General features: G+C 40.1%; 1 protein-coding gene across 1 annotated transcript in view; it reads left to right on the top strand.

Annotated features, from left to right (window-relative positions):
* The window catches only part of sema3bl (sema domain, immunoglobulin domain (Ig), short basic domain, secreted, (semaphorin) 3bl), a 271,055-nt gene that overhangs the window by 218,221 nt on the left and 38,542 nt on the right, over positions 1-14,292 (top strand). The window contains exon 10 of the mRNA XM_034171771.1: positions 10,491-10,635. Coding sequence (XP_034027662.1) covers positions 10,491-10,635 — 145 coding nt within the window. The remainder of the gene's footprint in view (positions 1-10,490; positions 10,636-14,292) is intronic.

Below are 14,292 nucleotides of genomic sequence, written 5' to 3'. Positions count from 1 at the left end.
GTGCTGCTTTTGATACTGTTGACCATAAAATTTTATTACAGAGATTAGAGCATGCCATAGGTATTAAAGGCACTGCGCTGCGGTGGTTTTGAATCATATTTGTCTAATAGATTACAATTTGTTCATGTAAATGGGGAATCTTCTTCACAGACTAAAGTTAATTATGGAGTTCCACAAGGTTCTGTGCTAGGACCAATTTTATTCACTTTATACATGCTTCCCTTAGGCAGTATTATTAGACGGTATTGCTTAAATTTTCATTGTTACGCAGATGATACCCAGCTTTATCTATCCATGAAGCCAGAGGACACACACCAATTAGCTAAACTGCAGGATTGTCTTACAGACATAAAGACATGGATGACTCTAATTTCCTGCTTTTAAACTCAGATAAACTGAAGTTATTGTACTTGGCCCACAAATCTTAGAAACATGTGTCTAACCAGATCCTTACTCTGGATGGCATTACCCTGACCTCTAGTAATACTGTGAGAAATCTTGGAGTCATTTTTGATCAGGATATGTCATTCAAAGCGCATATTAAACAATATGTAGGACTGCTTTTTTGCATTTACGCAATATCTCTAAAATCAGAAAGGTCTTGTCTCAGAGTGATGCTGAAAAACTAATTCATGCATTTATTTCCTCTAGGCTGGACTATTGTAATTCATTATTATCAGGTTGTCCTAAAAGTTCCCTAAAAAGCCTTCAGTTAATTCAAATGCTGCAGCTAGAGTACTGACGGGGACTAGAAGGAGAGAGCATATCTCACCCATATTGGCCTCTCTTCATTGGCTTCCTGTTAATTCTAGAATAGAATTTAAAATTCTTCTTCTTACTTATAAGGTTTTGAATAATCAGGTCCCATCTTATCTTAGGGACCTCGTAGTACCATATCACCCCAATAGAGCGCTTCGCTCTCAGACTGCAGGATTACTTGTAGTTCCTAGGGTTTGTAAGAGTAGAATGGAGGCAGAGCCTTCAGCTTTCAGGCTCCTCTCCTGTGGAACCAGCTCCCAATCAGATCAGGGAGACAGACACCCTCTCTACTTTTAAGATTAGGCTTAAACTTTCCTTTTTGCTAAAGCTTATAGTTAGGGCTGGATCAGGTGACCCTGAACAATCCCTTAGTTATGCTGCTATAGACGTAGACTGCTGGGGGGTTCCCATGATGCACTGTTTCTTTCTCTTTTGCTCTGTATGCACCACTCTGCATTTAATCATTAGTGATCGATCTCTGCTCCCCTCCACAGCATGTCTTTTTCCTGGTTCTCTCCCTCAGCCCAACCAGTCCCAGCAGAAGACTGCCCCTCCCTGAGCCTGGTTCTGCTGGAGGTTTCTCCTGTTAAAAGGGAGTTTTTTCCTTCCCACTGTAGCCAAGTGCTTGCTCACAGGGGGTCGTTTTGACCGTTGGGGTTTTACATAATTACTTGTATGGCCTTGCCTTACAATATAAAGCGCCTTGGGGCAACTGTTTGTTGTGATTTGGCGCTATATAAAAAAAATTGATTGATTGATGATTGATTGAAAGCTGAAGGCTCTGCCTCCCATTTACTCTTACAAAACCTAGGAACTACAAGTAAGCCTGCAGTCTGAGAGCGAAGCACTCTGTTGGGGGTGATATGGCACTATGAGGTCCCTAAAATAAGATGGGACCTGATTATTCAAAACCTTATAAGTAAGAAGAAGAATTTTAAATTCTATTCTAGAATTAACAGGAAGCCATGAAGAGAGGCCAATATGGGTGAGATATGCTCTCTCCTTCTAGTCCCTGTCAGTACTCTAGCTGCAGCATTTGAATTAACTGAAGGCTTTTCAGGGAACTTTTAGGACAACCTGATAATAATGAATTACAATAGTCCAGCCTAGAAGAAATAAATGCATGAAGTTTTTCAGCATCACTCTGAGACAAGACCTTTCTAATTTTAGAGATATGCGCAAATGCAAAAAAGCAGTTCTACATATTGCTTAATATTCGCATTGAAGGACATATCCTGATCAAAAGTGACTCCAAGATTCTCACAGTAGTACGGAGGTCAGGGTAATGCCATCCAGAGTAAGGATCTGGTTAGACACCATGTTTCTATGATTTGTGGGGCAAGTGCATAACTTCAGTTTTATCTGAATTTAAAAAGCAGGAAATTAGAGGTCATCCATGTCTTTAAGTCTGAAAGACATTCCTGCAGTTTAACTAATTGGTGTGTGTTCTCTGGCTTCATGGATAGATAAAGCTGGGTATCATCTGCGTAACAATGAAATTTAAGCAATGCTGTCTAATAATACTGCCTAAGAGAAGCATGTATAAAGTGAATAAAATCGGTCCTAGCACAGAATCTTGTGGAACTCTATAATTAACCTTAGCCGTGAAGAAGATTCCCCATTTACATGAACAAATTGTAATCTATTAGATAAATATGATTCAAACCACCACAGCGCAGTGCCTTTAATACCTATGGCATACTCTAATCTCTGTAATAAAATTTATGGTCAACAGTATCAAAAGCAGCACTGAGGTCTAACAGGACGAGCACAGAGATGAGTCCACTGTCTGAGGCCATAAGAAGATCATTTGTAACCTTCACTAATGCTGTTTCTGTACTATGATGAATTCTTAAACCTGACTGAATCTCTTCAAATAGACCATTCCTCTGCAGATGATCAGTTAGCTGTTTTACAACTACCCTTTCAAGAATTTTTGAGAGAAAAGGAAGGTTGGAGATTGGCCTATAATTAGCTAAGATAGCTGGGTCAAGTGATGGCTTTTAAGTAATGGTTTAATTACTGCCACCTTAAAAGCCTGTGGTACATAGCCAACTAATAAAGACAGATTGATCATATTTAGATCGAGCATTAATTAATGGTAGGGTCCTTGAGCAGCCTGGTAGGAATGGGGTTTAATAGACATGTTGATGGTTTGGAGGAAGTGACTAATGAAGTACTCAGACAGAACAATCGGAGAGAAGAGTCTAACCAAATACCAGCATTACTGAAAGCAGCCGAATATAAAGATATGTCTTTGGGATGGTTATGAATAATTTTTTCTCTAATAGTTAAAATTGTATTTGCAAAGAAAGTCATGAAGTCATTACTAGTTAAAGTTAAAGGAATACTCGGCTCAATAGAGCTCTGACTCTTTGTCAGCCTGGCTACAGTGCTGAAAAGAAACCTGGGGTTGTTCTTATTTTCTTCAATTAGTGATGAATAGTAAGATGTCCTAGCTTTACGGAGGGCTTTTAAACAGAGCAACATACTTTCCAGGCTAAATGAAGATCTTCTAAATTAGTGAGACGCCATTTCCTCTCCAGCTTACGGGTTATCTGCTTTAAGCTGCGAGTTTGTGGGCTATACCACAGAGTCAAGCATTTCTGATTTAAGGCTCTCTTTTTCAGAGGAGCTACAGCATCCAAAGTTGTGCTCAATGAGGATGTAAAGCTATTGACGAGATAATCTATCTCACTCACAGAGTTTAGGTAGCTACTCTGCACTGTGTTGGTATATGGCATTGAAGAACATAAAGAAGGAATCATATCCTTTAACCTAGTTACAGCGCTTTCAGAAAGACCTTCTGTAATGAAACTTATTCCCCACTGCTGGGTATGTCAGAACAAGATCTAAAGTGTGGCTAAGGTGGTGGGTGGGCTCATTACATTTTGAGCGAAGCAATGTCTGAAAAATCACAAAGACCTACAGTAACGACCAGGTGGACGATAGATAATAACAATAAAACTGGTTTTGGGACTTCCAATTTGGATGGACAAGACTAAGAGTCAAGATTTCAAATGAATTAAAGCTCTGTGGGTCTTTGATTAATTAATAAGCTGGAGTGGAAGATTGCTGCTAATCTCCTCCTCGACCCGTGCTTTGAGCATTTGACAGTTAGTGTGACTCGGGGGTGTTGACTCATTTAAACTAACATATTCATCCTGCTGTAACCAGGTTTCTGTAAGGCAGAATAAATCAATATGTTGATCAATTATTATATCATTTACTAACAGGGACTTAGAAGAGAGAGACCTAATATTTAATAGACCACATTAACTGTTTTAGTCTGTGGTGCAGTTGAAGGTGCCATATTATATTATTATTATTTTTATTTTTATTTTTATGCTTAAATAGATTTTTGTTGGTTATTGGTGGTCTGGGAGCAGGCACCGTCTCTACGGGGATGGGGTATTGGGGGGATGGCAGGTGGAGAGAAGCTGCAGAGAGGTGTGTAAGACTACAACTCTGCCTTTGGTCCCAACTCTGGATAGTCACGATTTGGAGGGTTTAATAAAATTGGCCAGATTTCTAGAATTGAGAGCTGCTCCATCCAAAGTGGGATGGATGCCGTCTCTCCTAACAAGACCAGATTTTCCCCAGAAGCTTTGCCAATTATCTATGAAGCCACCTCTTTTTGGACACCACTCAGACAGCCAGCAATTCAAGGAGAACATGCGGCTAAACATGTCACTCCCGGTCCGATTGGAGAGGGGCCCAGAGAAAACTACAGAGTCCGACTCTTTTTGCAAAGTTACACACCGATTCAATATTAATTTAGTGACCTCCGATTGGCGTAACCGGGTGTCATTACTGCCGACGTGAATTACAATCTTACCAAATTTACGCTTAGCCTTAGCCAGCAGTTTCAAATTTCCTTCAATGTCGCCTGCTGTGGCCCCTGGAAGACATTTGAATATGGTTGCTGGTGTCGCTAACTTCACATTTCTCAAAACAGAGTCGCCAATAACCAGAGTTTGATCCTCGGCGGGTGTGTCGCCGAGTGGGGAAAAATGGTTAGAAATGTGAACGGGTTGGTGGTGTACAGGGGGCTTCTGTTTAGAACTACGCTTCTTCCTCACAGTCACCCAGTCGGCCTGCTTTCCCGGCTGCTCGGATCTGCTGAGGGACAGCTAACGGCGGCTAAGCTACCTTGGTCCGCACCAACTACAGGGGCCTGGCTAGCTGTAGGATTTTCAAAGGTGCGGAGCCGAGTCTCCAATTCGCCCAGCCTGGCCTCCAAAGCTACGAACAAGCTACACTTATTACAAGTACCATTACTACTAAAGGAGGCTGAGGAATAACTAAACATTTCACCCAGAGCAGAAAAGTGTGGGAGAGACAGGAGAAGCCGCCATGCTAAACCGGCTAAGAGCTAGTAGCTGCACTAAGCTAGTGGATTCCTAAAAAACACAAAGTGAATAATGTGTAAATAATTTAGAGGTGATTCAGCAGGGAGTGCTTTAGTTAAGGCACGTGAAGATTACACTGTGAAATAAATTGATATCTAGTTATCTAGATCCATCTAACTACGCAGATTAAACAGCTAATAGATACAGCAAAACACCGCTGTGCTCCGGAACAGAAAAGTGATACAATACCGCAGTGAGAGCCAACCACCAGTAGAGGTCACCAGTGTGGACGGAAATTTGTACAGGGGTCAATTTGAAGTTGCTTGTAATTTGTTAGTCCAAAACTATACCTTTTTTGGAAAATGTATGATCAGAGGAATAATGTAGTATAGTTTTCGATATTATTGGAGCATCTTTTAATTTTGACCCCTGTGTAATTCTTCAGCTGACCCCTACCTGGCTGCCAATTGAAAATTCAAGTGGCCAATTGGATTTTTCAAAGAGTAATGTGTATTTTTTCAGATTTGTTGCATGTTTCACCATCTGAAAGATTCCTCTGTAAATATTCTCTTGTCAACTGCACTAAAAGAAGAATGGAGGTCAATCTGGATCCAGTTAATTTCATTATTTCACTGAACAGAAAGAAACTCTGCACAAACCTTCTGTCTACTTTTTCAGGTTATTGCATAAACATACACACAACTTTGTCTGATAGCAGAGTGAAAAAACAAAACAACCTTTAAATAAAAAGGTGCCCTATTTTAAATTTGCATTTAGACCATTGCTACACTTTAAAATTAAATTTATTTGATATCTTGTTTTTCTGTCATCTGGCAGAATGATGTCGGCGGTCAAGAGTTTGGTCAACAAGTGGAGTACTTTTATCAAAGCCAGACTGATCTGTTCAGTACCAGGACCTCACGGCATCGACACTCACTTCAACCAGCTGGGTCAGAAACACGTGCACTTTAGTTTTAATCATTTATTTAAGAACTGCACGTGCAGCCAAATGCAAATGTTCACACAGGAATTGAAATTGTGTTTTTTGTAAACCAGAGGATGTTTTCCTGCTGAGGACCAAAGATGAGAGGAACCCCTGATGTTTATGCCATCTTCAGTACCATCAGGTACAAACAGGAGCCTTAATCTTTTTTTTCTTATACATCTGATATACTTTAAGGTTAGATTACAGTTCACCATTAATTGTAAATTTTGTGTATGGAGCAGTGAGTAGAAGTTATCTACAGGAATGTAATTAATTGATCATGACTAGAAGCTTGGTGACGTAAAGACTTCTTGTGGATCAAATGTTGTCATTGTGGAGTAGAGCCCAAGCAATGTGTATTTTTTTAAATACCGTCACTAATATCAGGGACAGCCCACTCTGATTCAAATGAATGGCAGCGGTTGCCTTGCCTCTGTTTCTAATGTGACCAAGGGGTGATGGGGTCCCAACCATGTTTGGACAGTACTGTAAACAATCCTGTGAGAGTATTCGCTGCTGGGCAAAATACATAATGACAACATTTCCAACACTCAAAGTGTTGTTGCTGGGTAAAATAGTTTTTTATTGGTAAAAATAAACCAGATACCGATATATTCATGAAAAAACTCATGCTGGCCAATATTATGGGCCAACTGATATATCCAGTGTAGAGTTAATCAATACAAATACTAAATATCAGTACAAATACTAAATAAGCACCGAGCATTATGTGCATTAAAAGATTACATTTGGTCAAGTCGCTCTTTTTCTATATCCGCTGCAGAGTGATACCTTAAAACCCTAAAGCCTGATTTATGCTTCTGCAGCTCTGTTACGTCATGGCCATGCAGGCTGACGTTGATGTGCGCATTACAGTTTTTAAATTCTCTGTCGTGTCTTAATGAATTTACATCAGGAACTGTGTGTTTTTCTGGATTAATTGTCCCTCAAGAAGCTTCTTTATACAATCTCAACCTCCAAATACAGATAAGGTGTACAATTTCCTCCATGAATTGCAAGTCATTGAGCATCTTTTTCCGACTCTGTGTTGTGAAATTTGTCATACTTCGGACTTATCTGCCAAATGTATGATCAAAATTAAATCAGCGTGCACACTGCAAAACTTTTTAAATATGATGGGAGAGGAAGGACTGAAACCTGAAAAGTGACCAATCACAGCCTTTTTGCGATATCTGATTTACCAAGTGGGTCAGGCTCCGGAGAGCAGGGCGAGGGCTCTGATCTAAAGGTCTTTGGTTCGTCACATCCAGGGATATGTGTGATCATATCTTAGATCTTGTTCTGACTTATGGTATGGAAATAGAAGACTTAACAGTATTCCCTGAAAACTCCCTTCTGTCTGATCATACATTTCTCTGATGGACTACCCAGCAGTGGGGAATAAGTTTCATTACACTAGAAGTCTTTCAGAAAGCGCTGTAACTAGGTTTAAGGATATGATTCCTTCTTTATGTTCTCTAATGCCATATACCACACAGTGCAGAGTAGCTACCTAAACTCTGTAAGGGAGATAGAGTATCTCGTCAATAGTTTTACATCCTCATTGAAGACAACTTTGGATGCTGTAGCTCCTCTGAAAAAGAGAGCTTTAAATCAGAAGTGCCTGACTCCGTGGTATAACTCACAAACTCGTAGCTTAAAGCAGATAACCCGTAAGTTGGAGAGGAAATGGTGTCTCACTAATTTAGAAGATCTTCACTTAGCCTGAAAAAAGAGTCTGTTGCTCTATAAAAAAGCCCTCCGTAAAGCTAGCACATCTTTCTACTCATCACTAATTGAAGAAATAAGAACAACCCCAGGTTTCTTTTTCAGCACTGTAGCCAGGCTGAAAAGAGTCAGAGCTCTATTGAGCTGAGTATTCCATTAACTTTAACTAGTAATGACTTCATGACTTTCTTTGCTAACAAAATTTTAACTATTAGAGAAAAAATTACTCATAACCATCCCAAAGACGTATCGTTATCTTTGGCTGCTTTCAGTGATGCCGGTATTTGGTTAGACTCTTTCTCTCCGATTGTTCTGTCTGAGTTATTTTCATTAGTTACTTCATCCAACCATCAACATGTTTATTAGACCCCATTCCTACCAGGCTGCTCAAGGAAGCCCTACCATTATTTAATGCTTCGATCTTAAATATGATCAATCTATCTTTGTTAGTTGGCTATGTACCACAGGCTTTTAAGGTGGCAGTAATTAAACCATTACTTAAAAAGCCATCACTTGACCCAGCTATCTTAGCTAATTATAGGCCAATCTCCAACCTTCCTTTTCTCTCAAAAATTCTTGAAAGGGTAGTTGTAAAACAGCGTAACTGATCATCTGCAGAGGAATGGTCTATTTGAAGAGTTTCAGTCAGGTTTTAGAATTATCATAGTACAGAAACAGCATTAGTGAAGGTTACAAATGATCTTCTTATGGCCTCGGACAGTGGACTCATCTCTGTGCTTGTTCTGTTAGACCTCAGTGCTGCTTTTGATACTGTGACCATAAAATTTTATTACAGAGATTAGAACATGCCATAGGTATTAAGGCACTGCGCTGCGGTGGTTTGAATCATATTTGTCTAATAGATTACAATTTGTTCATGTAAATGGGGAATCTTCTTCACAGACTAAAGTTAATTATGGAGTTCCACAAGGTTCTGTGCTAGGACAATTTTATTCACTTTATACATGCTTCCCTTAGGTAGTATTATAGACGGTATTGCTTAAATTTTCATTGTTACGCAGATGATACCCAGCTTTATCTATCCATGAAGCCAGAGGACACACACCAATTAGCTAAACTGCAGGATTGTCTTACAGACATAAAGACATGGATGACCTCTAATTTCCTGCTTTTAAAGATCCAGATCCTTACTTTGGATGGCATTACCCTGACCTCTAGTAATACTGTGAGAAATCTTGGAGTCATTTTTGATCAGGATATGTCATTCAAAGCGCATATTAAACAAATATGTAGGACTGCTTTTTTTGCATTTACGCAATATCTCTAAAATCAGAAAGGTCTTGTCTCAGAGTGATGCTGAAAAACTAATTCATGCATTTATTTCCTCTAGGCTGGACTATTGTAATTCATTATTATCAGGTTGTCCTCAAAGTTCCATAAAAAGCCTTCAGTTAATTCAAAATGCTGCAGCTAGAGTACTGACGGGGACTAGAAGGAGAGAGCATATCTCACCCATATTGGCCTCTCTTCATTGGCTTCCTGTTAATTCTAGAATAGAATTTAAAATTCTTCTTCTTACTTATAAGGTTTTGAATAATCAGGTCCCATCTTATCTTAGGGACCTCGTAGTACCATATCACCCCAATAGAGCGCTTCGCCCTCAGACTGCAGGCTTACTTGTAGTTCCTAGGGTTTGTAAGAGTAGAATGGGAGGCAGAGCCTTCAGCTTTCAGGCTCCTCTCCTGTGGAACCAGCTCCCAATTCAGATCAGGGAGACAGACACCCTCTCTACTTTTAAGATTAGGCTTAAAACTTTCCTTTTTGCTAAAGCTTATAGTTAGGGCTGGATCAGGTGACCCTGAACCATCCCTTAGTTATGCTGCTATAGACGTAGACTGCTGGGGGGTTCCCATGATGCACTGTTTCTTTTCTCTTTTTGCTCTGTATGCACCACTCTGCATTTAATCATTAGTGATCGATCTCTGCTCCCCTCCACAGCATGTCTTTTTCCTGGTTCTCTCCCTCAGCACCAACCAGTCCCAGCAGAAGACTGCCCCTCCCTGAGCCTGGTTCTGCTGGAGGTTTCTTCCTGTTAAAAGGGAGTTTTTCCTTCCCACTGTAGCCAAGTGCTTGCTCACAGGGGGTCGTTTTGACCGTTGGGGTTTTACATAATTATTGTATGGCCTTGCCTTACAATATAAAGCGCCTTGGGGCAACTGTTTGTTGTGATTTGGCGCTATATAAAAAAAATTGATTGAAATTGATTGATTGATTACAGTGCAGGCAACAAGGTCCCGTGTCTGAGCACGGTTTGAAAAAAATAAATGCCTGGTCTTTTAATCATGGAAATACGGTGCCCACTTTCCTCAAATTGGCAAGTGTCAGTGCTGAACTTCATTTCATACCTCTGTTACTGGGCACGTCCAGACTGCTCTGTCTGGTATATGTGAAGGGATTTTTAATGGAAATGCATTGAGATCGGACAGGACATTTGTCCGATGTGAGCGAAAATCTGTTATACAAAATCCCGTATATACAATGTTTATTACATGGAAAACCATACAAACGAATTGGGACTTTTGATCTTGCCCAGTGAGTGCAAATATCTGGTTTATACAATGATGGTTTAGGCGAGTTTTACTGTGTATTATTTCTTTAATTTAGTTTTTTAGTAAATGTTGGGTGCTGTTTTGTGTCCTCTTCAGTAACGTGTTCCAGGGTTTCGCCGTATGCGTTTACCGTATGGCTGACATCAGAGAAGCCTTTAATGGTCCCTTCGCTCATAAAGAGGCCCCGGACTACCAGTGGGGGGCCTATGAAGGCCGGGTCCCTTACCCACGACCGGGAGTGGTGAGTGTCTGTTAAGATAATTGACTTAAAACAAACCCTTTAATGGCTATTTCACTTTGTCAGAACTCCTGAAGATCCTCATCGTGAATTCAGTAGATTCATAACCCCACCCATAAAACTCAAACAGGCTTTTTCTAAGCTGATCCTTCTTTGATTCACTCATTTGTAAAAGTTCTCTTACATGTTGACCCAAACTTTTGCTTTCACAGACATGACATCATACTGAAGAGATAATTTCACTCACCCTTTAATCATAGGGTTTAGATTTCATCAAGAGATAGAGATCCTTACCCAGATGTGCACACAATTTGCTGATTGCCAGAGAACACATGTACCTCTGTGGGATAAGGAGTTTGCCTACCAATCTGTAGACCGGGGTTCAATTCCCGGTCACGCTTCCTGTGCGTGTCCTTCGACAAGACCCTTCATCTGCATCATCTCAGTCCACCCAGCTGCAAATGTGTACTGGCCTTGACTGGAGAAGAAGTATGTGTCGAATTAGTGTTCCTTCCAGGGGAGTCATAGACGCTAACCTCCTTCATGGTACACAATCAAGAGATAGTCAGGGAAGAAAAAACACCCATCCCACAATTTAAAAACAAAACACCAAAGGTTTATGCATTCTGCCTCTGGATAAGGTTCCTCATTCTACCAAATCAAATCAAATCAATTTTATTTATATAGCGCCAAATCACAACAAACAGTTGCCCCAAGGCACTTTACCAAGGAACTAATCAAGTCCACTTGACCTGAATCAGCCTACTTGGATACCACAACCTGGGTGACTGAGATGCTCCACCAACATCATTTTACCATACAGGGCTTTGGCATTAACTGAAAAATTAGGAGTGCTAACAGATGGATGCTGAAAAATTATTAAATGTTGTATTTGTGTAAAGTGACACTTAAGTGCTCTATATGTCTGGTGGCATTTGTAGGCTTTGGAAGTGAAATAAATTGACAAATGTTTTCATTTTAAGCAACATATAACTCCAACCACCGCTGTTCCTTATCAACCTTAACCTAACCTTAATCTGACCTTATTACACCATGCATGTGATGATAAGGTTATTTCCTGCAGCAATAATGAATAATGAAGTGCACAAGCTTTATGAGAAATGGTTGTTTTGTGTGTTTGTTGGGAGGGAGGGAGTAAAATAAAATTGAGGACAATCAGTAGAGTGCATTTTGCCTAGCCCCCACACTCTACTTTAGTTTTAGTTGAGTGCCTTAGTCCATTCTGCTAGACCACACCTGTCCAGAAATACATTTTGTCCACCAGATGTGGATCATTATCTGGATGTGGACCATCGTACAGCTTTGGATAGATGGTCATGAAATGCATGATGTTTCTCATGAAGCATTCATTTTGGAGGAATTATTGGATTATCCTTAAGACTTTTTTTCTTGGAGATACATCTAGTGTCATATTAAGAAACTGGTGCTAAATACCCATGAAACTATTGTGCCTCCCAGGACTGAAGTGACCTCTATCTCTAACTCGCTTACAGCTCTGCATGAGTGAGAAACATACTGATCATTCTGAAAATAGAGCACCTCAAAATTCAATTCAATTAATTTCAATTTATTTTAATTATATAGCACCAAATCACAATAATGCTTCCTCAAGGCACTTCAAACGAGTAAGGTCTAACCTTACCACCCCCCCCCCCCCCCCCCCCCCCAAGTAATCACCCAGGTAACTAAAAAGTCAGGTAACTAAGAAGCACCCGCAGAGAAATTATGATGCAGACTTCAAACTCATGGTGATAAATAGTCATCAAGCAACCCTCAAGCACCCAAGAAATATGGGGGAAGAGAGTACAATGTTAGAAGATAGCAAACCCAAAGAGGCCATTTTAAAAATAGTCAGGGTGCTGTGGTTGTAAAAGCGTCAGTGTGTCAGTATGTGGTGGAAAAAAGAACTGATAGACTGCATATAAATTGTGTTTTTATTTGCATAATTTTCAAATAAATGTACTTTTTTTTAAGAAAAAAAACAATTTGATTGGGACTTCAAAAAGTGTTTTTTTTTCTTGAAAAATGGCAGTTTGCCTTCTAATCAGGGCATGTCTTGTAATTGGGACAATAGGTTCATCAAATTTCCCAATCATGCAATAGTAAGAAAAAGGGGGGAAAAAAATTCCTGGATCCACTTCCTGAACTGCATCACCTCCAAAACAATTCACCAAATTTTACTGAACTCTGTTTAAACCGCAGAGTCAGTAAATGACTCTAATCGATACTGTGCTGATCCTCCTCCTGGTTTCTGTTGCTGATCTGAGGAACCACATCGTGGTCCCTGAACTATATGACTGTGATTAAGCCCCATTGTGCGCAAGCATGCACACACACACACACACACACACACACACACACACACACACACACACACACACACACACACACACACACACACACAGTGCATCCAATTCCACCTCGTTAGAGTGACGGAGAGAGAATAATGTGAGAACAGAGTGAACACCTCTGTGGTTTCACCGCACCGACTCTCTGATTAACAGGAATGTTCTGGTCTGAAATAGAGCGAGGAGAGGAAATGAAGAAGGAGAGGAAACTAAGGAGGAAGGTGCTGAAAATGCAGAATGATGATAAAAGTTTATTTTAATCAGTAAACTGTCAATTTTAAATCAGGGATTATTTCACTAAAATCAAGTGAACGTACAGGGTGTTCCTTAGCTGTCCTCCTCACACACCCTCGGCCTGATTTCCACCTGATCTGTGATTGAAGGTCGAGCCCTAAAAGGGCTTGTTTTGGTGAAGGGCAAGGTCACTGGGGTTAAAGGTCAAATTTTAAGTTTTTCAGTCTGTTTTGTACCAAAGTTAGCACACACACATACTGTAGGTGGTTTATGGAATTAACCAGGCAAGATTAAAATTTGTCAAGGGTCAATCATTAGGTTCAAGGTCATTGGGGTTAAAGGTCAAATTTAAGGTTTTTCAGTCTGATTTTCACCAAAGTTAGGACACATATGGATATGATAGGTGGGCTCTGGAATTACCCAAGCAAGATGAATTTTGTCAAAGGTCAGTCTCTGGGATTATGGTCTGCCTGTTTGTTGCCCCCCACCCCCTGACTACTTGCTGATTTCTAACAAACTTTGTACATCAGTGAAGGCTGACCACAAAATTCCCCAAGAAATTCATGTTGGCAAAGGTCAAGGAATTTGATTTTCAATGTGAGTTTGACCAAATGTGGATTCCCTGACAAGGTCAACCACAGGTCAGTCACTTGGGAGAAGGTCAAGGTCAGACTGTCATAGCCCTTCATGTCTTCATGCCTTCAGGCACTATGTCCTATTTTCTAAAATGCAGTTCCAAAGATTCAGGATGCAGGTGTGTGAGAAATCATTGAGGTGCAAACCAGAAAATGTGGAGGTAGTTTGATATGAATGATCTTTATCAGTTTGACAGATTCTGTTGTCACGTCTTTACCACTAAACAAGAACATTTCACTTCTTTTATTTCTAAATGGATGAATTACAAACTCATGACAATCTGCTTCTGATGGAACAATTCATGAGAAGCAGATTGTCATGAGTTTGTAATTCATCCATTTGTACCAACATGCATTTGGTGCAAACAGTCCTTTGAAACATCTCGGAGCAGAATCTGGCATCAAAGCGTTTCCGCTTCAAT

The sequence above is a fragment of the Thalassophryne amazonica genome, chromosome 6, assembly GCF_902500255.1.
Source record: "Thalassophryne amazonica chromosome 6, fThaAma1.1, whole genome shotgun sequence".
NCBI lineage: Eukaryota > Metazoa > Chordata > Actinopteri > Batrachoidiformes > Batrachoididae > Thalassophryne > Thalassophryne amazonica.
This window is presented reverse-complemented; position numbering and strand designations above follow the sequence as displayed.